This window comes from Gigantopelta aegis, chromosome 10 (genome assembly GCF_016097555.1).
Source record: "Gigantopelta aegis isolate Gae_Host chromosome 10, Gae_host_genome, whole genome shotgun sequence".
NCBI classification, from domain to species: domain Eukaryota; kingdom Metazoa; phylum Mollusca; class Gastropoda; order Neomphalida; family Peltospiridae; genus Gigantopelta; species Gigantopelta aegis.
In genome coordinates, this window is record NC_054708.1 from 23,448,566 (window position 1) to 23,475,706 (window position 27,141).

The 27,141-nt window shown below is 36.8% G+C and overlaps 1 protein-coding gene across 1 annotated transcript in view; it reads left to right on the plus strand.

The window, feature by feature from the left end:
- The window catches only part of LOC121384661 (sushi, von Willebrand factor type A, EGF and pentraxin domain-containing protein 1-like), a 50,044-nt gene that overhangs the window by 2,760 nt on the left and 20,143 nt on the right, over window positions 1-27,141 (plus strand). The window contains exons 3-8 of the mRNA XM_041515146.1: window positions 1,667-1,708; window positions 2,166-2,198; window positions 5,751-5,764; window positions 9,616-9,736; window positions 10,756-10,880; window positions 24,958-25,137. Coding sequence (XP_041371080.1) covers window positions 2,185-2,198; window positions 5,751-5,764; window positions 9,616-9,736; window positions 10,756-10,880; window positions 24,958-25,137 — 454 coding nt within the window. The 5' untranslated portion in view covers window positions 1,667-1,708; window positions 2,166-2,184. The remainder of the gene's footprint in view (window positions 1-1,666; window positions 1,709-2,165; window positions 2,199-5,750; window positions 5,765-9,615; window positions 9,737-10,755; window positions 10,881-24,957; window positions 25,138-27,141) is intronic.

Consider the following 27,141-nt stretch of genomic DNA (forward strand, 5'->3'; position numbering starts at 1 on the left):
TGTCATGATGTGGGGAGCCATCTCATACACCGGCAGAAGTGAACTTGTGTTCGTTCAAGGCAACCTGACAGCTGTACGCTACCGGGATGAAATTCTTCGCCTTCACATGCTTCCCATTTTGGATCCACAGAGAGAACTCTTTCAGCAGGACAATTCCAGGCCGCATAAGGTACGTGTAACAATGGATTTCCTACAGAATGAGAACATTACTGTGCTGCCATGGCCATCAAGATCGCCAGATCTCAACCCCATTGAACATCTATGGGACGAACTGAACAGACGTGTACACCAGCGTGACCCGCTGCGGCAACTGTCACATATACTGCAGGAAGAATGGGCTAGGATTCCACGTGCCCGGATTCAGACGCTCATTCAGTCTATGCCAAGAAGATGTCGCGCAGTGATAGCTACTGCTGGTGGCCACACAAGGTACTGATTTCAGCGCCCTCGTGCGACGCTGTTTGGTCACGAAAACGCCTCCACTCCATTGTTACATACTCGTGTCAAATTTTACTGTGATACGATCATAAATAACAAAATTATGCCACTTTGTATACAAGAGATAATTCCATGAATATTTCGCCTATGCGTTTCTTTTTTGACAGAGTATATATATTGCCAATTTTGAAGTCTTTATTATATATATGTAAAGCGTTTTGATCACCTATGTCTTGACTCTATTTGACTGCGTTTGACTCAAGACTTGAGACAAGTGCGTCTTATTTTGTTTTGAGGAAGTCAGACCTGGCTGACTTGAATGCGTTTGAAAGTGTATGACTGTTTCGAAAGCAGATGACGATAATCTGCAAGTGTTCCAGTGTAAGTGTGAGTGTGTTTGGGTCTGATTTCAGGTGCGTCTAACTAATTGAGAGTTTAGCTCAAATGAGTTTGCCTGAATCGAGTATGTCTAAATGAGGCTAGAGGTTTTCGACATCCGTAGGCTATGACACCACTACAGCAGACACCATACTGATGCTACAGCTTACGATGGTTTTACGATATCCTAACGTTAAGGTACCTTGGGAAATATGGACTCTGAACGACTCAGAATCTGTCAGGACTCAACGGATTGTACAATTTACAATATAATAATCATTCTGTACAGTAACTCGAAACATCCGTACAAAACTAGACAAAGTTGTTACAACAGTACTTCGTAACCGAGTAGCTAATCGTAATTTATATATATATATATATATATATATATATATATATATATATATATATATATATATATATATATATGTACACGTGTGCGTGCATGTGTGTGTAATACATATTGTTTTGTTTACCTAGTACATTGTACATGCCTTGATAGTGGGTGACTGATTTGGGATTTGTCCTAATAGCCTACTGAGTTAGAACTTATTTGGTAGGTTAGTGATTTGGGGCCTGACATGATAGGTTGTCGACTTCGAATTTGTCTTGACATGTTAATGACTTGGGGTGGGATATAGACTTTGTACTTTCCACGTTCTGACATATGAACACGTTTGATATCTGTACATGGATAGAATGAATGAATGAATGAATGAATGAATTAATGTTTAACGACACCCCAGCACGAAAAATACATCGGCTATTGGATGTCAAACCATGGTATGTACATGGATAGGGTATAATCTGTAGTGTTTTCTGAAAATCACTAATTATGTTTTCATTATAGTTTTTCAGAATGCCTTGATGTTTGGAATAAAGAAAAGAAGAGGTAATATAATTTTGAATGGTTTGGATTTTTTCTTGTAATATATGATTGAATGGATGTTAGACGGCAACCCAAGACAGACCCTACCAACCCCCCCCCCCCCCTCCATAAAAAACCAAAAACCAAAAACAAACATAAAACACCCCCCAAAAACCCCCCAAAACAAAACAACAACAACAACAAGAAAACCCCCACCAAACCCATCGACTATTGAATAATAATGTAAGGATAAATTATGTAACAATAAATTAATTGTATATTACTAGTATAATTATGATAATACACATTTTATTTGGTACTATATTTTGTATGGTTACATTTTGAAAATACAACGCACATTTTCATGTGGTCTGTTACGTCAGTCAAGATACAACATATCAAAATTCCTGCTTATGTTATTAAGGGAGAAAAAAACAACACGTTATTCGTCGTTGGTTTAGATATGCTGTGTTTTTTTCAGTGACCAGATCCATCGGTTCATGGTGGCGAGAAGGTATTCATATTTTACTTTCTATAACGGGGGAAGGAATGTAACTCGAGGGTGGAGGTGAAAACATCCGCATGATATATAGCAGATAGAAGGATCATAGTATTTATTCCACTCAGTGGACTGATGTTGCGTTATAGCTAATGTTCCATGATGACAATATCAAAGGGCATTGTATATACAGTCCTGTCTGCTATACAGTCATGTCTGCTATACAGTCCTGTCTGATATACAGTCATGTCTGCTATACAGGCCTATATGCTATACGGTCCTATCTGCTATATAGGCCTGTCTGCTATACAGGCCTATCTGCTATTCGGTCCTGTCTGCTATACAGGCCTATCTGTTATACAGTCCTGTCTGCTATACAGGCATGTCTGCTTGACAGGCCTGTCTGCTATTCAGTCCTGTCTGCTATACAGTCTTGTCTGCTATTCAGTCCTGTCTGTCTGCTATACAATCCTGCCTGTCTGCTATACAGTCCTGTCTGTCTGCTACACATGCATGTCTGCTATTCAGTCCTGCCTGTCTGCTACACAGTCCTGCCTGCTATACAGTCCTGTCTGCTATACAGTCCTGCCTGACTGCTATACAGTCCTGCCTGCTACACAGTCCTGCCTGCCTGCTACACAGTCCTGCCTGTCTGCTACACAGTCCTGCCTGCTACACAGTCCTGTCTGCTACACAGTCCTGCCTGTCTGCTATACAGTCCTGCCTGTCTGCTATTCAGTCCTGTCTGCTACACAGTCCTGTCTGCTAGACAGTCCTGTCTGCTATACATTACTGTCTGCTACACATTCCTGTCTGCTATTCAGTCCTGTCTGCTATATAGTCCTGTCTGCATTCTAAACCATGAAACAATACTGCCCCTTTAAAGTCATCACGCTATAAAACATTCTAATTTTTGCAAAGCTCAGCATAGTGCAGACTGATATGTACGAAACAGTGTCCCATAGGATATTTTGTGCTAAAAGTGATATTTTTGCAGGCTTGGTACCATCTTGGATAAAAAATCAAAAATAATTCTTTAGGGTCCGAATTTTTCGGACCCTGCAACCCCCTTTTCGGGCCCTTTTCAAAATGGCCGTCACCAGACAGGCCTAATGTGGTATCTCAGGAACTAATTGGCGGATTTTAATTATGTCTGTGCTTAATTGAATATTTTTGATGGTGCCGAGTCCGATTATAAGGATTTCAGATGAATTAGCAGTAGAAGGCAAGGTCATTTGCAAATACAAACTCAACACAAATTACTTTCCAGCGAAGAGAAGAATTTACTCATAGCTGTAAAACTATACAAGCGCTAGAATACTAAATACTAATACAAGCAATAAAAGTCTATAGTGTAAAACAAGTACAAATAGACACCAATAAGCAGGATTAATCTATACTAGGCTGGTAAGATGCCCTCATGGAACACAGATCATTTATGCAGCCTTATAGCTCTGTGTCATCATACTCATTGTCATAGAAATTGTTACAACCTGAAGTGAAACATTTGCAAAGAGGAGTGCAAGACGAATTGTTCTTTATGCATGAGCAATTTCCTTGGCATAAAAGACTTGGAATGTAAACTCCCTCCTCAAGTAACCAACCATTCTCTTCCACAGCAGCAAGACACGTACATGGAAAGGCATGCACAGGATTTGTGTCGCATGTAGACGAACTTAGTTCGGACAACAGAGCGGTGCGAGTGAGAGAGAGAGAGAGAGAGAGAGAGAGAGAGAGAGAGAGAGAGAGAGAGAGAGAGAGAGAGAGAGAGAGAGAGAGAGAGAGAGAGAGAGAGAGAGAACATCTCAGCCTCGAGGTTTTAAAGCTTGTTTAACAACACCACTAGAGCCTATTAATTTATTAAAGGCTGTTGAAGGTCTAGGGTCCCCATGAGTACTCGAGTACTCGGGCACGAGCCGAGTCTACCAAGACTCGAGTCCATTCACAGGACTCGAGTACCTGTGCAAGGAAGAGCACTCTCATTTATTTTTTTATTTTTTTCACATCATTTTGCCATACTATATTTGTCGCCGGTTACATTATAGGGCTACGAGACGTGGAGGGGAAAGAAAAGCTGAATGTGACAACATGGAATGCAATATAATGGGCCATTGTATCAATGGCATGACTTGGCATTCATGTTCAGCGCTGGAATTAAAATGCATAATGCTAGTTTTCTTTATGCCTTAGTCTCATTATTATCTAGTGTTAGGTACTCGGATCCGGGTCGCGTTTAGCCCTTAGGTACTCGAGTCCAATATTTTGGACTCGTGAAGACCCTATGGAGGTCAAACATTTGGTAATTCTGACATAAGAGTCTTAGAGAGGAAACAGGATACATTTGTTTTCATCAGTAGCAAGGGATGTTTTATGCACCATCCCACAGACGGGATAGCAAATACCACGGCTTTTGATATACCAGTCGTTGTGCACTGACTGGAATGAGAAATACTGCCATCTTTTTGTTTGAAATTCCAATGACGTCCTGCCTCAATCAGCTTCAGAGAAGTTGTGTAGGCATATAAGACCATGGGACTTTTGCTGACCAATTACTGGCACACATGCCCGTATATATATTTCTTCATATTTCACACCCATGCCAGTGCGGAACTTCAGCTGAGTGAGAGTACCAAGGCGATCATTAGAGGCGAGTTCTACCAAGAGAATACACACATCTGTATCAGGGGACTGTACGTGGATTTCTCTGAATGTGCTGTCACAAAAAACTGTCAACAATATGAAAAGGAATCAAGTTCCGGTTGCTTAAGTCTTCTTCAGCTGTATGAGGGAATTGACCTTTACTAGTGTGTTGTAGGTGAACATGATTTGCTTCAACAGAGCTTGAGCCAGGAGTTCGCATAGTCCATTCTTCGTTTCAAATGATACAGACAGCCTAAAGTATTCTTGCTTATTGGTGTCTATTCCCACTTGTTTTACACCATACACCTTTAATGTTTTTATTAGTATTTACTATGCTAGCGCTTGTATAGTTTTATGGCTATGAATAAATTCTTCACTTCACTGGAAAGTAATTTTTGTTCAGTCTGTATTGCAGTTGCGACCTTGACCTTGTCCAAATGACCTTGCCCTCTACTTAGAACCCTAATAATCGGATTCGGCACCCTAAAAAACACCTAGTTAGACACAAAAACCATAAAAATCCACCAATTTGTTCCTGTTTGAGCTTTCCCGCTAGTCCTGTCTGGTGGCGGCCATTTTGAAAAATGGCTCGAAAAGGGGGTTGCGGGGCATGAAAAATTCGGACCCTAAAGGTTTCTTTTATTTTGATCTAACATGGTACGAAATGTGCAATACAATCAATTTTAGCACAGAAATCCTACGGAATTACATATCAGCCTGCACTAGCAGTTGTTAGAATTGCTCTTCTCAAAGATAGTCATCGATGCCACACACGTCTCGATATAATTACATTTATAAGGCATCTAACTATCTTAACCATTTTACAAGTTATATATATATATATATTTTAATGACGTAACATTTTCTTTCCAGTTTCCGGACATGAAATGTCACATGAATTCAATCACATCTGTTTATATTTTACAGTGGAAAAAGGAGCGGTAAGAACTTGGAAGCATGTTGAAAGAGCGTGTATGTTTATTTTACTTTTTATAGTTTTACTGTCTCCAAAAAGAATGGGTTATAATGTCTTAAACCATGTGAATCAATGTCTTACAGAAATCAAAGCAAAATGTTTAATTTATATTGTATATTAAACATTATTAGAAAGTGTCTATACTTCTTAATCGAAACATTCTACATTCTAAAAGCTAAAAGGTACTGGTCAGTTTATATATACATTTTGTTTTCAGTATTAAATAAAGTCCAAAATTGATGTCGCCAGCCTTTCGGAGCTAATGTTTACAACAATATGCACAAGATTCTCATTTGTAACTAAATAGTAACTTACAATATAAAGTCATTATTCTACTCACGATATTCTTTCTCTGGTTCGCTGATTAGGAATTTTTTGCAAAAACCCAATGCTGTCACATGTTAGCTAAATCACCTTCTTACACACCCGTTGGTGAGAACATCACGCGTTATTTATGATTACACATACTTGTTTACACATGTACGCGTGTTAACAATTTCAAGACATACGACTGGCTGCTCCTAGGTGATAAACAAGTCGCCAATGTCATACGTCCAATTAAAAAAGAAAAAAAAAGAAAAAAAGAAGAAGAAAGAGCGCGATAAAAATCGATTACACTGTGAGGTATAGTTAACCTGACAATCATATGTATGTGACGCTTAAGTGCAACGGCTGTAAATAACTTTTAGTCGAAAAAGATGTTAGAATTTCCTTAAAACCTGGTTTTCGAAGTTATGTAAGAAATATGTAATACATTCGTGTCCGTTAGATACTTATCTCACAACGTGTTGTTTAAAAACGTATCACAGTCGCTTTCGCTCGTTAGATACATTTTAAAACACCTCGTTGTGAGATAAATGGTATCTAACGGGCACTCATGTACTATTCTCCATTTGTCGCCATGCATAAGGGGAAGCGATATATCGTCAGGACTATATGGGTAAATAATTGACAAATAAATTGATATTATTAAACGTTATTTTCTACATATTACAGCATTAAAACATTAATTTCATTTACTAAAATATTTAGGAGGCAAATGTTACGCTGTCGCCAAGTTTCATATCAATACCGTAACACGACGTTAACCGGCAACATCAATATAACCTATATTGATTAACATCGGTTATTGTGTGATCATTTTCAATACCGTAACACGACGTTAACAGGCAACATCAATATAACATATATTGATTAACATACGGTTATTATGTGATCATTTGAAAAAGTTGTCATTTCCATCATTTTACGAGTACCGCAGACAAAATCGTTTTCATGATAAGAAAATATTGGCCAGTTTGGTACTAGAGGTGGAATGGGTATATTGATTCAAAGTCGGTACGTAACGCAGATTCGCAATGGATTCTGTGAATTTCGTCGTTAAATAACTGTGTAAAACAGGAATGACATGTTGGATGTGGCACTATGAAACATTACGTACAGCTATGCATTTTAAGTAACTACACGTACATACACACGCACACACACACACAAACACACGCAGGCAAGCACACGCACGCAAGCACACGCACGCAGCGTAAACCCTTGAATAGCAGCCCACCTTCTATAAAGGCCAACTTCCGCTATTGTAGGTTTGTGAAGTTAATGACAACGTTATAATCGACATTTCCGTTAACGTCAAAAGCTAACAACCACATGGCTAGAACAGGAAAGGGTAATTGGTTTTCATTTCTAAGTGAGTGTGACGGAAAATGCTCTTATCTTTTCGCCTGTGGCGATGTTAATTGCTTTAGAGGGCCGTGTGCAGCTTGGTTACGTGATACCTCCGCGCGACCGTGCATTCTAATACACACCCAGATCAGGTGTGGAGGCCATGTGGCCAGTAGTTACGTAATAACTCCGGTAGTGCGGTTTATGACCGGGGTATTGCTGGCGAACTCCCGACAGTAAGTCTGGCCATCTAAGAAAATATACCGACTCTGGGAGTTCTGGAAATATCACATGATAGGTGAAGTACCGCGTTGTGCCCCCAGGCGATATTCGCTGTCTCTGAGATTTTTGAATAAATAGATAGGATTTTAGAGATATCGAGGAGAAACATTGGAAGGCTACCGGGGAACGTAGTCCGACAGGACTGGTAAATATATTTTTCTGCTCTGTTGTATAACCTTGATGTGACTGATGTGACTTTAAATATTTTAATACTGTATTATACCAATATTATTTAGACAGTGTATTCGGTAATCTGACGAAGTAAATTGTAGGCTTCACTGTCTAAAATATTAAAGCTTAGCCAGTCATCCTAGAGGACCTAGGTAAACTGTAGGTTATTGTCTTTATTGGGATATGTACCAGTATTAATTCTGTATTACAGGTTACTCCATGAGTAGTTAAGGGTTAATTAAAAATTAACCAGTTAGGAATAGAGTTGTAATTCCTTTATTAATTAAGTTCCCCTGGCAGCGTTTCTCAATTACCACACGTGTGCGTGTTGTATCACGGTGAAGTGATTAGAATATTGTGTAAACTAGACACCTAGTGATTAACTAATAAGTGATTAGCTCTGGGTTGTTACTATTATTGTTGTTGTTAATTAATTAACTGCGGCAAATATATTTGTCAGCGTAAGGTTAATACAGATTCCAAAGTGTATTGTGTTTTGTTGTGTTTTCTAGTGAACTAAACGTGCTATATATATATATATATATATATATATATATATATATATATATATATATATATATATATATATATATATATATATAAGATATATTCTCTGATATACCTAGAGCCGAGCCACTCGGGTATTAGACTGCCCGATACAGAGAGATCTAATAGATATACCGTTAGAAGAGATATTTGGATAATCGTGTTTTATTCAGTTATGGGTATTATAGGATCCCCGTGACAGTGAGATAAGAGGTTTCCACATGTACAAAACATGTTTGGAAGCCTACATCAGAATATGACCTTACAATACGGTTATAATATTATTAGAAAATGTTGCATGAAAAACAAAAGAAGCCTGCCTTGAATAGAGACCATCAAGCCGGTCTTGGGAGAGTGGCAGTCCTCCTATTGACAGTGCAAGAAGGATGAGGTAGTCTTGTGTTGTGCCCGCATCGGTCATACATATTTGACCCATTCATTTATCTGAAAGAAAGATCCTCCACCTCAGTGTGAGCACTGTCAGTGTACTCTGACGGTGTTCCACATTTTGGTGGGGTATTAACCATCATAAAAACTCGAAAAAAAATATAGTTTGGCCAAAGTAATGTGATGATATCATTTCGATTCCATCCAGAACTTTTATTACAATTTCTTCGAGATACTGACTTTTATACTAAATTTTAATTGTATCTATCTGTATTTTTGCACAGTCCTTTACACTGTGTTTTTATTTAAATATTGAATTTTTATATTGATGTGGTTCATCATTTACTGTTTTGCGTTTATCATAGCTTGACACCCAATAGCCGATGTATTTTTCGTGCTGGGGTGTCGTTAAACATTTATTAATTCATTCATTCATTTGAATAGAGACTGGGTATCAGAGAGTCACGAAAAAAAAAAGCCTAGGCTTCTATTCGAGGATTTACGGTATATAACTTCTGCATACAGGTAATGTTAATAAAAGTTATATATTGCACAGTGAGCAAAAGGAGCACTCAACGATGGATGTTAATACAATGTAATTGGCTTAAAGTAAATTATTATTATATTTTCAAATTTATTAAATCTGCTATGTTAAACCACCACGTTATAGTTATGTAATTATTTGCATTCGTTGGTAGCAAAATGTCCAAAAAAGGACATAATACGAAAGAAGGTGTGATGTTGATTTACACTTTTCAGTCAACATTCCACCAACTATTGATTGTAACGCCGACACTAGCTATGTGGCCGATTACTTTAAAGATTACGTGGTGATTAAATTGGGAAGACCTGGATGGAGCGATGACAAATGGGGTGTCAAGTAAGTACAGCTATCGCTGATTTTTGTTTTGTTTAGTTTTGTGGTGTGGTGTGAGGGGGCAGGTGATCGTAGCACATTTATTTTACATACATGTAAGTCTAAAACGCAGATAAATGACTACTACTACTACTACTACTACTACTACTACTACTACTACTACTACTACTACTACTACTACTACTACTACTACTATCACTACTACAAGTACTACTACTACTACTACTATCACTACTACAAGTACTACTACTACTACTACTACTACTACTACTACTACTACTACTACTACTACTACTACTACTACTACTACTACTACTATCACTACTACAACTACTACTACTACTACTACAACTACCACTATTAACTAGTAATATACTACTACTATTACTACCTCTACTAACTAGTAATGTACTACTACTACTACTTTTACTACTAATACTACTTCCACCACAACACTAACACCTCTACCACCACCATCACCACTACTACTACTACTATTACTACTAACTAGTAATGTACTACTACTACTACTACTACTACTACTACAACTACTACTACTACCACTGCTAACTAGTAATGTACTACTACTACTTTCACTACTACTACTATTATTAATACAACTACCACTATTATCTAGTAATGTACTACTACTACTACCTCTACTAACTAGTAATGTACTACTACTACTACCATTACCACTACTACTACTACTACTTCCACCACAACACTAACACCTCTACCACCATCACCACTACTACTATTATTACTATTACTACTAACTAGTAATGTACTATTACTACTACTACAACAACTACTACCACTGCTAACTAGTAATGTACTACTACCACCACTACTACTACTACTACTACTACTACTACTACTACTACTACTACTACTACTAAACAACGCATGAATAAATGTATAATAATGATGGACATGATGATTATAATTTGGATTTGATAATTTTGAGAATATTTTAATGACACGTATTCAGCTGCATTTATTTGATTCTGTATTTCTAGAATAACACAAGTTGGGGGACCAACATCCGGTAGCAAATTTTACGAAGGGAGACACGCACTAACATACAAGGCTACAGATACAGAAGGAGCAACTGATTACTGTGTGAAATATGTAACAATTAAAGGTAAGGTTCTTCAAATTAACTGAATAAAAATGTCTAGTCCTCTATGGTATTATTGCACTAAAATATAAAGGCTCGACCGATAAAATGTCAAAATGAGATTGTAGCGATATTTGCGATTCTCCATGCATGCATGTCTATAGTACTACTGAATATTAATGTCACTATACATGGTATTCCACATTTAAAACTATTGGACGTAGCCCATTGGTAAAGTGTTCGCTTGATGCGCGGTCGGTCTGGGATCGATCCCTGTCGGTGGGCTCATTGGGCTATTTCTCGCACCGGGCAATGCACGACTGGTACATCAAAGAGCGTGGTGTGTGCTATCCTGTCTATGGGAGGGTGCATATAAAAGATCCTTTGCTGCTAATCGAAAAGAATAGCCCATATGTGGTTCTTAACCATATGTCCGACGCCATATAACAGTAAATACAATTTATTGAGTGCGTCGTTAAATAAAACATTTTCTTCCTTTTTAAAAACCGTTGATGCTAATTTTTAAGCAGTATAAAATATGTTAGGGTATTTATAGGCCCCCTCCCCGTTAACTTAAAACCTTTTTTGATTACTTTATCAATTTTGGCAAATTCAGTGTTTTTTGTTTTCTTTATGTCGTCCTGTTCTTTGTATACACTCAAGCTACGATCAGCGACTTTAATGTTTATTCCATATTATTGAGATTTTAGATTTTATATTCTAACAAAATGTAATCCGTGCTTAGCACAGGTACGATTAGATGGGGCATGGTATCCTTACACTGGGATTTACTTCAAAATACGACCGTCGTCTAGATCGCCAGCCCACTGCCACTACTATGTTAAAGGAGCAGACTGGTTTCAACCCGTGAAAATGGACACGGGTTTAGTTAATTTATAAACCTGCAACATACATTTGAATAAGATTATTTCAGATAGAAGCTAAAATCTGTGATGTTTAAACAGGGAAATAGTGTCTAAAATAATTAAAGTTTGTTTCTGTAACCATTACTTCTCAGACGAACGTGCGTTTTTAGAAACTAGGGTCTGCTACTTTAAGTGAAAAAGATGGCAGCTTCCATTACTGTTGGATTTATGGAATTCATCTTTGTACGCAATATTTAGCACGACATGTGTACGGTAGTCGACTGAACCTGAGCGCAAAATGATCCTTACGAAATGCGGCACCGGGCATGTACAAAGAAGTCATCCAGCAGTACATATCAGAAGAGGAAAAGCGGTCAGAACGATTGGAAAATGTAAAAACTGCCTTCCTTATTATATATACTCTTCAAAAAAGTAGGGGAACTTGAAATATTAATGTTAATATCAACTATTAGAGCGAATATACCTTTTGACCACAAACATCCTATAAAAGAACGTTCAGGTCTTAGTATCGACACAACGAAACATATTCCATAGTTTGCACGTGCATCGCGCAGTTGCCCCATACACGTGCGTGGGGTGTCATTCTCGATTTTGACAATTTCCAGGAAGGTCGATTAATCACTGTGGAACATTATTCTCTCAATCTTTTTCATTCTGTTGATCATACAGTTGTTATTGTTTTGTTTTTAGTCATTTTTATTGCTTGAATTTGCGATTTACTGATTTAAAAAAACCGTCAACTTTCAAATTTCACTTCTGACCCCAATCATCCTTCAAGATCTTTGGTGATCATAAAACCTACTGTAATACTGAACTACCGGTTGTAATGTTTGCCCAATTAATTAACTATTAGCATATGACCATTCCCCACAGCTAATATACCTTACTATTTTGACAATTGTACATTCGTATTAGAGTTCCCCTACTTTTTTAAAGAGTTTATATTATAGATGCTTGTTCTTTGCACTGCAATAGAACATGAGCAGTTTATTTCGGGGCGATGATCGGTCCATTATTTAGGTAATGGCGTTCACCGATATATTTTGTGACAATCAGTTAGTAGTAACAGGGCCTATATACCACCATGACCTACTTTTTCTTGACCTTGGTATGAGTCGTAGGTGTGACGTCATAGTCTGACATTGGCCGTGACCTTGATGTACTTGACGGGTGCGGCCTTGGTGTGTCATAGCCTTGACGTACTTGGTGTGTGACTCATGGCTTAGCCTTGACCTACCTAGATAGCAGTGACTGGTAGGCAGGAGCACGACCTTGGGACACATGTGCGACCGACTTCCATGAACAACCGTGTCCCTGGCCTATTTAGACTAGTCCCGTTGTGTCCTTAGAGTGTCCCCAACTACTGTCCTTGACCTAGTTACGACTGGCCACGACCTATGTAGGCTCGTATTTGGATATTAAAAAGGGGGTGTTTCGTTAGTAGCGTCATTCGCTTGCCGAAAGTTCTGTGAACGAGATCTATTTTTGCTTTGGAGTCTGAAGATATTCCGGTACGAAGAAAATGGCATCGAGATATTCGAGCAGTATTAGTAGCAGCAGCAGTAGCGACGAGGACGACGTCTTGGTCTGCAAATGTTCAGAAAGACATACAATTAAATGTAAAAGAGTGACTACCAAACAAGATGAGAAGAAGAGTACTTATTATACGGATCAAACGGTTACTACACGCAAAATTGGGAATAGAATTGAAGATGGCGAACTCGTGGATGAACCCACAGATCAGACGGATGCTAGTCGCGATCCTGACTATGCTGTTTCCTACGATGCTCACGACGAAGACGAATGGACAGATGCAGCTCGTGAGTACGCCACAGATGCTGCCTATGAGGATGACTGGTATTCGAGACGTTACTTGTTTTGTCATCATCCCGAAATGAGATATTTCTATGCCCGGATGCTGACGTATGCTCGATGGCCCATACAGGTAGTACTAAACCAAATAACCTCCGGCTGGGTCAAAGTTCGAGGTGCACCCAACTTTTGATAGAGAAGTGAACACCACAAGTCCTGTAATTGGTTATAAATGTGAGTGTGTTGGTTGTAAAAAATAATAGTTTCATCTGGGTAAAACAAATGTGCAATTTTATTTCATCTAGTACCAATGTGTCAAGTAGCCTTGTGCTTGAAACATGTATGGGGTACCTGTAAAAAAAAAGTACTCGAATTTTGTGCGAAACTAGGGTAGTCATAGACGCTACCCGTTATCTCAGAAACGAGCAGCTTGACCCCCATTTTTTTCTGATTCACTTTAAGTGTAAGGGTGGTAGTATTTATGTCCGTGGCGTTTATGTCGGTTGATACGTTGCAGGTAGGAGTTTTAGCCACATATGTTACTATTGTCGTCTATGGAATTTGATTTGGTAGTATACACCCTATACAATTACGTCAAAAACCAAAGAAACTCGACAAGGCCGGTTTCTACTACACTGGAAACCACGATGCCGTCATGTGCTTCTGCTGTGGTCTACTCGCCTACCGATGGAAGAAGATGGACGATCCAGTGATGGAACATTACAGACTCTCTCCGAGATGTCCCCATGTGAACAATGTGTTCAGACATTAGATGTTTCAAACACGTGTGAGACACCTGTATGTTTTTGTCATAACTGTATGTTTTGTCATATATTTTATGTACTACATTTTTGAATCTGTTGTTTAGCAATAAATTTTGTGTTGTATCTTTTGAATCTGTTATTTTAAAATAACATGACGTTATGACCTATAGGTCAGTTGGGAATCATGTCTCGGTGGGAACGGTACCTCAATGGATTTACTTTACTTGATATATGTTTTTTTCCAATATCCATAGCTAAAGTAGGGTAGTGTGTAAGTGTGTCCCTGCATGTGTCCCTCCAGTCTAAAATGTATCTCTCTTATGTAAATATATGTCCCTGAGTGTGTCCCTGGGCCGGCTTAGTGGGTTCCTGGGTGGGAATTTTATAAACCAGATGACAGGGCAAGTTCATTTATGTTTGGTACTTCTGTGTGACAGACAGACACAAATTCAAATGTTAGAATAACACGGGAAATCACAGAAAGAAGGTATACAAATAAAATAGTTTTGAAAACTCGTCATTTGAGGTAAAACCTTCAGAGGAGCAACATTTCTGACCAATACAAGTTATATGTACCCGACATTGACAAGTGGACCCGTTTCTAAAAGCTGCAAGCATAAGGCAAACGTCAGTCTGACTACGAAATTCAGTGAGGCGGGAAAATTCAGCTCAGTGTGGATCAATGTCTAGAACTCTATGATCCCACGTGGAAAAAAGAAAAAGAGGAACAGAACAAGCCCCCGGCACCCAATGTGGTCCTGGTCTCCCTCACACAACAGGTGGTAGAACAAGCCAAGCCCGATCTGAAACGGAAACAACAAGAACAAACTGGTACGGGTTGGAAAGACTCAAAACGACAGAAGCATTTCTAAATATACTATAAAAGGAATCACATAGCCAGACAACGTCATTTCAGTTAGAGTCGTCATGCAGAGCACATGTTCAGAATGTCGTTTCACATTCTCGAGAAGAGATGCCATGTTAAGACATTTTCAACAAAAATATGCTAAAGGCCTACCACCACCACCACCACCACAGCAGCCACCACCACCATCAACACCACAGCAGCAGCCACCACCACCACCACCGCCACAGCAGCAGCAGCCACCACCACCACCACCACAGCACCAGCCACCACCACCACCATCACCACAGCAGCAGCCACCATCTAAGCTGTTACATCCCTTCACCATGATCGTGTCGGGACCCACTTCGTGTGGAAGACATTTTTGGTATACAAACTGCTAAGAGATCGTAAAATCATCTGGCTCTACAAACGAAGGCAAGCCCGCTACGACATCATTGCGGCAACCGTTCGAGTGAAATTTGTTCAAGGCATACTCGAGAATTTGGAAAAGGATCGTTATTTGGATCCCAGAGTCAGAAATCTTATCGTTTTTGGACGACCTGATGTCTACAACTGGAAAAGACCCAAGGATCACCGACCTGTTCACAGAAGGAAGTCTTCACAGAAACTTATCCGTCATCGCCATCAACCAGAACCTGTATCATATCAAGGACCCGGCGCTGTTCAACAACCCCATCGACAAGCAGCAAGTTCTGACGTTGGCACGGCAGATGTATTCGGAAAATACTCGTCATTTGATGCAAAAGTTTGAGGAAGCTACCCACAGACCCTACGGACATCTTATGGTGGACTTGAAACCGACAACGCCCGAACATTGGCGTCTTCAGCCTAATGGTTTAGAGACAGGGCTGTCCGAATGGTATAAAAGCACGAGCGTAACGGCGAATGTCTCAGAAGACGTGCAACCATCGTCGGAGAAAGAGCTCTTAGTGCAAATCATGCAAACGGACGCATTCAAGAGAAAACTACCACGCATACCCGCCAACGAAAGTGAGAACGAAGAAGATGATGAGGTAGAACCCTATCTGAAAAAAGTCAAGAGGATGCAGTCTTGCGATACATGTGGTCTGGTCTTTAAAGACGGAAGCGACTTGCAGCGACATCTGCAATTTAAAACGTGCGAGGAGGGAAATAAAGAGCTGGAAAACGAAGGCGTACGTCTTATGGCGGAACGTGAATTCGATATCAATCTGGACTATTTCGAAACCAAGAGGAAACGCTACGAAAAAACAAAACTGGTCCCAAGATGCCATCGAAAGAAACATGAAGACATTGCAATGGAAATTATTTAAAGACACGTACTCTCGCTTTCTGACATATATGCATTACTTTGACAAAGGCCCCAACACCAGGGAAATTCTACAGTCTGTGAATCCTAAAAGAGATGTGAAACCACAGATTCGTTCTAAATTAAATCAGTATCGTTCCTGGATCAGCGAATATTTGGACGAAGTAAATGACGACGATACCGATGATGATGAGGATAAAGATGATGAAGAGAAATGAACATTAATACTATTCACATGTCGCCCTTAAGGCCTCTCGATGTAACCCAATGTGTGTCCATTATTCATGTGTAGTTGTCTACAGTGATTGTAATTTAGAAATAAATGAAAAACCAAACCAAAATGTCGCTAGTCCACACAAGTCCCGCTCGAAACGATGGACGAATGGATGTAGGCACTGTGTTTTGTTTTCACTGCAATATACTGCCAATGATTTGAAAGTTTCAAACTTCGTTTAGGATATTGAGAAAAACATGTCAAACAAATGCACTTATTGTATATCAATCATGCATAATTGTGGGGATGTACATAGTCTCATAGTTGCATACATTTTAGATGTGCACAAATTGTTGGCATATATTTGGTATATATAAAGGTTGAGTAGTATATCACGGGTATTCAGGGTAGCATTGAACCAATGATTGGGCAATATTACACAATATCTGTATCTTTAATAGGTTACATCCACATACTGACTTTAGAAAACAAATTCACAATTTCTAAAGGCATACTAAAAATAAATGTGTATTCAAATCAAATTTTTATTTTACAAAGAACATGGTATCGTTTAAATAAGGACATGTATGCGTGTAAAGACGTTTTAGACAAGTTTCTACCAAAAATATGTTAGTAAGAGAACTGCTGTTTAAAATTCTTCAAAGCAGTGTCTAATTTCAATATATTTGTTATTATTACATATTACATAGTTTTCGGTCACAAAGCCTGCAGGGTTATAGAAGGAAGGAAATGTTTTATTTACTCAACACATTTTATACGTACATGAGAGAGGAAACCCGCTGTCGCCACTAAATGGGCTACTTTTTTATTAGCAGCAAGGGATCCTACACCATCTCACAGACAGGACAGTACATATCACGGCCTTTGTTACACCAGTTGTGGAGCACTGGCTGGATATAGACCAATGGGCCCACCAACGAGAATCGATCCTAGATCGATTGCGCATCAGACACGCGTTGAACTACGTCCCGCCCCTACAGGTTTATAGAGGATGCTTGTATTGTATTGGGTTCTGCTTGAAAATTTAACATAATAAATAAACTTTCAATAAAATAAGAAAAATAAGAAAACTCTTTCTTCTTATGAAAACGAACTCAATACCCTCAGAAATGTATTTAAAAAACACAAAAAAACATGTTATACTTGTACGATGTTCAGCTATATTGATACATTTAACACATTCAGATGTGATCGTTTTTTCATACTTCGCCAAGATACTCAAAAGAACTAAAGTACAAAAACAAGCATACTAGGTAAATGTAACTTATTCACTTTATATAGCATATCTTTATTGACAGCCCAACTAAACTGTTATTTATTTTTCATCTGTATTTAAATGTGTTTCAGCAGCACAATTACCCTTTTGTACAGCGCCGACACGCGGTTCGTATTTTTAGCGTGTCAAGCCTTTGTTGGGAGGTTATTACACATGTTGCGATAAAACTGTGCTTTTCAATCCTTCATGTGTAATACTTGTCACACTGAAGCGTTCCACGTGGTTTAATGCCGTTTGTTTTATCAAAGTCTCGGCCCTGCAGTTTTGGCGGTTAATTTGTTTCAAGTTCACAGAGTTCACATCGCAATCAGCTACTTAACAAGGGTTCCCCCCCCCCCCCCCCCTTTTACCATAAAACTGTGACAACGTGTCCTATTAACGCACTACTTGCATACGGTCATTGAAGCTTGTTAAGTTATTGTGGAATTATCAAGAAGGTCACGAGTTTTTACAGGGATATTTCCAAGCTACCGGAGCGAAAATACGTTGTGACTTCTTCAAATTCATTTCCCGTCTGTTCATGTGCTTAATAAATAGAATCGTTCGAGATAGCATGTGCTGTTTCCAGAGCTGTCAACCTGTGACAATTCTTTGGCGTCCAAAATGGAAATCTCTAAAAAGAATAATCGAGCGAGTGCAAGTTTTACTAATTAATACGGTTAATGTTAAACCATACAAGTCGGTCATCGGTAGCACCCGCGAGTGATTGTTGGTATTGAACTGATTGTACGTTCAATATGCTGTATTATTATTAATAGGTACGAATTCAGAGACCTGCATAATCAGCATTAATTCCATTCAGCTCTAAAATATAAACCACAATTATAAAATATTTTAATTTTTAGAAAAAGTGTCAGATTATAGTAACGTTGCTCTCCCAAATGCGTGAGACTCACGCCAAATGCGTGAAAGTTGACAGGTATGTGTTTCTATCGTGGATTCCACTGTTGATACGGAAGTAAGTGGTTTATTTACAGGCACATTCTACACATTCTACACATTGATATTACATTCTTGACTTCATCGATGGATTCTTAAAGTAGAGGAAGTTCCAAATTATGATACTTCGTTTCGTCTTACATAGGTCTGCGTTGATAGTTTTATTGTTTTATGTTGTTATTGTTTCCTGTACATATACAGCTATAAGTAGTTTCACACTAAAATACTTGAAAATACTGTTGTTGTTTGTTTTTTTTCTTCTGTTTTTTTTGGAATTACTAAAGTATTTGAATATTTTTTTTGAATTTTTTTTTTTAATCATTTATTATCCCCAGCCAAGTTTGACCATGTCAAGGTTGGGGAGCCTTGATTTCATGGCCTTACAATAGAGTTGCTATATAAGTGAAAATTCATAATATTATAGTAATTTAACATATAAATATATTTCTAGTGTTCCCATATGGTTGGGGATTGGCAAAGAAAGCCAAGATGCTATGATTCATATCTTGGAAAGAGTTGAGAAAAGTAGAAGGAAAGAAAGAAAATACAATAGAATAGAAAGAAATTAATGAATGAATAGATAAATAGATAGATAAATAAATAAATAAATAATGTGTGTGTGGGGGGGGGGGGGGGGGGAGACTTAAAATCTATGCTACGAAAAGAGACTTATATTTCGAAACGAAAAAACCTGCAATTACAAACGAAAATACCTGTAATTCGAAACAAGCTATTTATAAGAAGTTTCAGTTAAAAAGATTAAGCCACTGTGTCCATTGATTATTGAAAATTTCATGTTCACAATTTTTGTATGAAATAAACCTTTCGATTTCAAATTTGTTTCGCAATATATTTTTAACTCCATTTATATTTAATACTTTTTTCTGTACTTTCATACTATAAATATAATATTTAATATTGATAATTAACCAATTTACAAAGTTGCTGTGTTCATTATTAACCATACCGAACATAACAATATCTCGGTTAAAACAAATATCAATTCCAGTTTCAGTCTGTATCCAATGTTTTGTAGCTCCCCAAATGTGGTTAACCTTATTGCAGTCAAAAAATAGATGTGGTATCGTTTCTGGAGAATTTTGACAGAAGTCACAAGCATTTGAATCAACATAATGTATCATGTGTAAAAATTTATTTATAGTTAAGATTCTATGCAGTATTCTGTATTAAAACCATGATAAGGTTGAAACTTTTACACATCGAAAAGGAATAACATAATACTTTTCCAATTGTCTGGTATCGTACATAAATCCTTCGTTCGCATATTTTAATTGTGCTTTGGGGGTTATAGTTTGTGAAGTTATCATATCATAAATATCTTTACAACCTTTTTGTCTTTTAATAAACATTTTAGTTTAAACGGAAAAACCGGATTTTTTAGAATTGTGAACGTGTCATCCCTTATTGTTCCAAGCTTGTTTATAAATGATTTAATAGCACTTGTAAGTGAAGCATATTCTAAGAAGTTTGTATTTATATGATATTTTGTTGCAAACTGTTCGTATGTATAAAAATCACCTTGTTCATTTAATAAATCATTTATAAATATAATACCGTTATCTATATAAATTTTGTATATAAATGGTTTGTTACCTATACATATTTTGCTATTATACCAAATATTAATGCTTAAAATATCCTCAACATTTTGTGGTTTTTGATATTTGTGTATCTCTAACCAGCTGAACAAGGTGTCTCTCCAAAACGTATTTCGGACATGTTCAATATTTCGCATTAGGAAATAATCGCCTTGTATAACCAAGTCTTTTAAAGATATGTTTGTAACCGATTTAAACAAAGTTATCCACTTTGAGTTATTTAAAAACATTCTTCGAATCCACGTGCATTTTAAGGCTGTTATAAAATTTGATATGTTTATCATTTTAATACCACCTGTTTTGTAATTTTGTATTATTAGATTCCGTTTCAGTCTTTCAGTATTGCTCTGCCAGATAAATTTAAAAAATAATGTATTTACATTTTTTATCAATTTGTCATTTGGATTTGGTAGCGCTATTAACAGATGGGTTAGCTTTGGCATTATTAAAGTTTTCAGTACTGTTATTCTTCCTAAAACTGTTAATCTTCTAACAGACCATAACCTCATTAATTTTTGCATTTCTATTATTTTAGAATCATAGTTCAGTGCAATTATTTGTTCCATGTTAACTGCGAAGTTGATACCGAGCAAATTAAATTGTGTTGCGCCCCATTCTAACTTCCACCGCGTACGATGGAACACATTCTTAGAAAACTTTTTCTTTCCGATCCATATAGCTTTTGATTTAGAAAAATTAATTTTTAGGCCTAATATATATGCATAATAATCTAAAACCTTCAATGTATTGTACAGAGACTCGGGAGAACCATCAAGAATGAAACTTGTGTCATCTGCATATTGCGAAATTAAATATTCTTCGCCATCAATACTGATTCCCTTAATATTGCTAGAGTTTCTTATTATAATTACAAGTACTTCAGCACACAGAATAAATATATAAGGAGACAGAGGATCTCCTTGTCTACAACCCCTTTCTAATTTGAAAGCTTCAGATAAAAAATCCATTCTGTATTACACTAGATAAAGAATTATTGTAAAACGTTTTTATCCAGTTTTTAATGGATGTTTTAAAGTTAAATATATCTAACACTTTATATATAAACGACCAAGATAAAGAATCGAACGCTTTTTCAAAATCAATTAGTAGCAGTAATCCAGGAATATCATGTTCTTCTGTGTATAACATAATGTCATAGATTAATCTAATATTTTCCCCAATGTATCTTCCTTTAACGAAACCAGTTTGGTCTTTGTCTATTAATTTATCCAAAACGGTTTTAATTCTATTCGCGATACATCCTGACGCCATTTTATAAGTACAGTTTAAAAGGGTTAAACGTCGCCAATTTTTAAAGATTTTTTTTGAATTATTAGGTTTTGGGATACATGTTATAATACCTAGCTTTTGTACATGAGCCATTTCTTTAATAGTGTAACTATAGTTGATAGATCTAATTATATAGTGTCCTAAATCCATCCAAAACATTTTAAAGAATTCAGCCGTAAATCCATCAGACCCCGGGCTCTTGTCATTTTTCATAGCTTTAAGAATGTTAATACCTCCGTATATTTTATTTCACCCTCTAATTCTTCAGCTTCTTTATCAGTTAATTTATTAAAACTAAAGTGAGATAGTTTTTTAATAATATCATCATCATTTTGCCACGATGGTGCGGAATAAAGATTTTGGTAACATTTCTTTGTTTCTTTTAAAATTTGCTTCTGATCCTTAATTTCTATTCCATTATCTAACTGAATTTTTTATATTAATTTACTGAAATAATTACGAGATTTTAAATTGCAAAAATACTTACTTGGTTTTTCGCCTTCTTCTATCCATTGTGACCTTGACCTAATATAATGACCTTTGAGTTTTTCTTTACGTAATTCTAATAATTCAGACTTTTTGCTTTCGATTCTTTTCCAGTCAACTACATGTTCGTTTTCCTCTAAAGCTTGTATTTCATCACATATAGTTTGTTCTAATTCGGTGTTTAATTTTTTCTTATACACGGAAAAAGATATACTTTTCCCCCTTATTTCCATGAGTAATGTTTCTAGAAAGAGTTGACTATTTATTGAAATATTTATTTCATCTTTCGTATTGCATCGATATTATCTAAATCATAAACTGGTAAAGCATATTGCCGTGTTATTTTAGTAATAGTTTCCTTGACTAAGTTAACATATTCTTTATCACGTAACAAAGAGTTATTGAATTTCCACAAGCCTTTGCTTTTTTCTATATGACTCATTTTTATATTTAAAACTACTCCTGAATGGTCTGAACGATTGCTATTTTCGAGTATAACCTTTTCCACCATAGACATCAGGTTATTAGATATTAAGAAAAAATCTAATCTAGCTTGTTTTAATGGAGTTTTTTTCTTCCATGTGTATCTTCGGAGATTAGGGTATAATTCTCTGAAAGGATCTATTAAATCAAATGTTTCCATGTTTTCGTTAATTTTTTTCCGACATTTTGAATGGTTTATGTGTTTATAGTTTTTGGTATCGAGATCCTGGTTTAACACTAAATTGAAATCTCCACAAAGTATATATTTTTCATTTTGGAATTCTTCAATACAGTCTAAAATATATTGATAGAAAATATCGTTATCTGCATTCGGTCCATATATGTTCACCAAAGTAATTCTCTCTCCCTATATTGTTATATCGATTACAATATAGTTTCCCAAGTTATCTTTTTTTATATTATGTATTTTATATTCAAAATTGTTATTGAACATTATAGTTACTCCTCGTGCGTTTCCAGTATAAGAACTAAATATGCATTTATACCCCCACGGTGCCTCTATGAATGGTTCTAATTCTAATGTGAAGTGTGTGTCTTGTAATCAGTAAATGCTAAATGCTTTGCCTTTTAGGTAATGCAATATATGTCTTCTCTTTTCCTTGTCTCCGAGCCCCTGACAGTTAAGGGTTATTATTTTTAGACAAGCCATGATTTGTTCTTTTCAAGAATGTTTGAAATATGTACACACATGTATAGACCTAATACTGTTATAGTGCTTATTAGTCTTTTTATTATGGATTTGTATTTTTAACTTGTTAGGAAAAAGCAGGTCTTTAATTTGAGCAAAACTATCCTTACATTTTTTCCCCCAAAAGGAAAAATAGATTTCATAGATTAAATGAAATATCGTTAGTTCTTGATGTAAAAATGTATACAACAAGGATAGAAAAATTACACTAAAAATATTCATTTCTACCCAGAGGAAAGGAAAATAAAAAGTTGAAAAACAAACAAGAAAAGAAACCTATTAATCAAGGGTCACGTTGTCCCCTTCTCCAACCTTTAAGATGTATTGAAACTAAGATCCTGATAGTGTCAGTATATTGGTATATGGAACTATAGGTATTGCTGATCGTATTTTCAGACTATATGTTTTAACTGCTAAATATATCTAGGGTACATATGTATATATTGGAATATATAAGCTAATATAAACTCGTGAATCAAACAAGCACATATAAACGTTTGAATGCCGTTTCTAAAATAGTAACAAGTTGTCAAACCACCCGGTCGCTTATTTGGTGAGTAGTATTCAGTTGACCGTATCCATAGTTAATGATGATTTTTGAAGTATACCGTTTCAAGTTTAAAACAGTAATAATTTACGCCAGTATGATTTGCATTATATTTTACATTTTTACCAATCATATCAAATTACATTATTACCACTAATATAAATTTGAAAAGTGTAGAACAACCAGGTAGTTTGATTTTTTGATGTTTCCATAATATATTGTAAGAGTTATCGGAAAATACTGTTTTCTTGATGAAGACTTGGTTTCTAAGGGTACGTTGACAAGTTATTTTCTTCGCAGCAATTTCTTTCCCTGGGGAAGTCTTAGGTTGTTGAGTAATTTTTTCTCGACAACAAAACTGAATGTTGATCTTGTTTGTATACTATTTTGACGAGCGAATGAAGTTGCCACGAAAAGACAGTTTTTTTATAATCTAATCTAGCAGTCCAAGATCACTCCAAGGATGTCAGGACCTGACCAAGGCCAGCCCAAGGACGTCAGTACCAGCCCAAGTATGCCAAGGCTAGAATGAGTCACGTCCGGCACCTGCACCAGGTATAACAGTCACTGTCCTCTAAGTCGGTCAGTGCTAAAACAGGGCCAGTCCAAGGACGTCAGTCCCAACCTAAGTCGGTCAGGGACACAGGCGGGGTGTTGTCCTCCTCAAGGTCACACACCTAAACACCTATGCCACGGTCAGACTATGACGTCACACCTATGACTCATACCAAGGTCAAGGAAAAGTACGTCATGGGGGTATATAGGTCATGTTACTACACCAGTTATTAAATGTGCACCTGACACTCTACAGCGATTATTATTATAATTATAATTATTAATCCGCCACGATATATTTAATTGTGTTTAATTTTAAAGCTTCTTCTCTTTGATTTTTTAGTCATTAAATGCAAACGGCTTGGGACTCCGTATCATGGCAGTAAACGCTGTGACAACGATGATAATATTTATGGCACGGACTGTCATTTCACCTGTGACACTGGCTACAAACTTAAAGGCTACGCAAAGTCTTCTTGTCAGCGCAGCGGCTATTTTGACCACACCATGCCAAGCTGCAATAGTAAGTGCAATGTTTTTCTAAAATATTACCTTTCGATATGTATATGTCTTTTCGAACAGAAGTTATTTTTACATATCATCCAACATGTTAAAGATTATAGTAGGTCATATGAGCTACAGTGTGGAAAAGCTTTAACAGTAATTATTACCCATGTGGTTAAAAAATTTTTTTGGAACATATCAAAATAATTAAATTTCTGTTACGTTCTTTACAATTTAACGTCATACCATTGGTCCAGCCGTAGCAACGCGAGTTTGTTCATTTCTCGATGAACGTAAAAATAACGTTATTAGGGAACGTCATATTTGATGACGTCACTTTATATTGGTACTTGGTCTTACTGAGCGTTATTCTTGAAGAACAAAAAAAAATAATTCAAAATAAAATATGAACTATGAAAGTATATTTGAAATTTAATTATAAGTATTGTCTGTTATTTCTTTTACGTTCATCGGGGTATAATTAAATTTCTGTTTCTTTCATTATAATTTAACGACATCCCATTGGCCTAGACGTAGCAACGGAAGTTTCTTCATATCTCGATCAAAAGTAACAATTACGTCATGAGGGAACATCATATCGCCTTCATGTAAAACACTCGAATTTCACTGGTTACTTGGTCTTGGAAAAAAACCTTATACCTCGCGTGGGCAGAGTCAAATCTCTTATACCTCACCTGTTACCAACGTAAATACCAGATGGCAGTCAAACGATTTGCCAACCACTAGGAAAATGAATTTGAAGAAAAGCGACACACACACACACACACACACACGCGCGCGCGCGCGCGCGCTAGCAGAGTGCATACAATGTGTATATGGTGCTTATACCGCTGTGTGTCATCACGATTAGGACAAATTACTTTGACATCACATCACAGCCATACATTATTATGGAGAGACCTCAAACATTTGCATATATCTTTAAATTTCCATACCATTATTAACCGGGTTAATACACATTAAATTATCACATGGATTTATGACATGGATATCATGGGTAAGTTATAGGATATATCTGATTAAAATTAGCTCTACTGGTCTACCAGCAGATCTAACAGCATTGCGTGGACTCCCATGTCCAGGTGACATTTCATCTATAAATAACAATTTAAATATTGACCAATTACACTTCGCCTTTTATAGCGTTATTCGGGAGCATACAAATTCTAAAAATATCAGGCGAGACTATTTATGCAATAGGCGAACTTGTTGGTCTATTTTAAGTGCAGTAATAAACTCTGGATTGTATACTAGTATAAATAGATTTTATGGCTGTACCATCACGTTTTTTTGTTTTTTTCGTCTTGAAACGAATTTTATATTGAAATTATTTTCCGGCATACTTCGTATTTCACTCGAATCATTTCGTATACCCTCAGCATAATCCCGAATGTTTCAGTTTTTAGCAGACAGTGGCGGATCCAGAAAATCCATTTAGGGGGACCCCAATGACATGAGGCGGAATGCCAAGTAAACTTTGGGGGAGGTTTGGAGGGGGATCGTAAATGTTTTTAATTTAATATATAATAAAAACATAATTGTGGCAAAATTTAGGGGGGCGGGCCCCTCCCCCCCCCCCCCCCCCCCCCTGGATCCGCCTCTGGCAGAGTCCGTAAGAGGGAAACAAACCAACAGAGCTATCTGGCCCGATCCTCAAGTAGTAACATGGCTTTAAATTTATACACTGCAAAATTATCAATTTTTCAAATTTTAGGATTTTATAAATAAAATCTTCCAATCTGTTATTTAACAATTGATGGTCTTATGTGTGTGTGTGTGTGTGTGTGTGTGCGTGCGCGCGCGTGCGTGCGTGTGTGTGAAAAAGAGGAAAAAAAGTCTCAAACTGTAACAGGACTTCAAATTTAGACCCACATTAAATTCTCCATTTGTAAGATTTATAAAATATTTCAATCTGTTACTTAACAACTGATGGTCTTATGTGTGCGTACGTAATAACTATAGGAGTATTTATTGTCAATTTTAATATGATTATGGGCCTCAT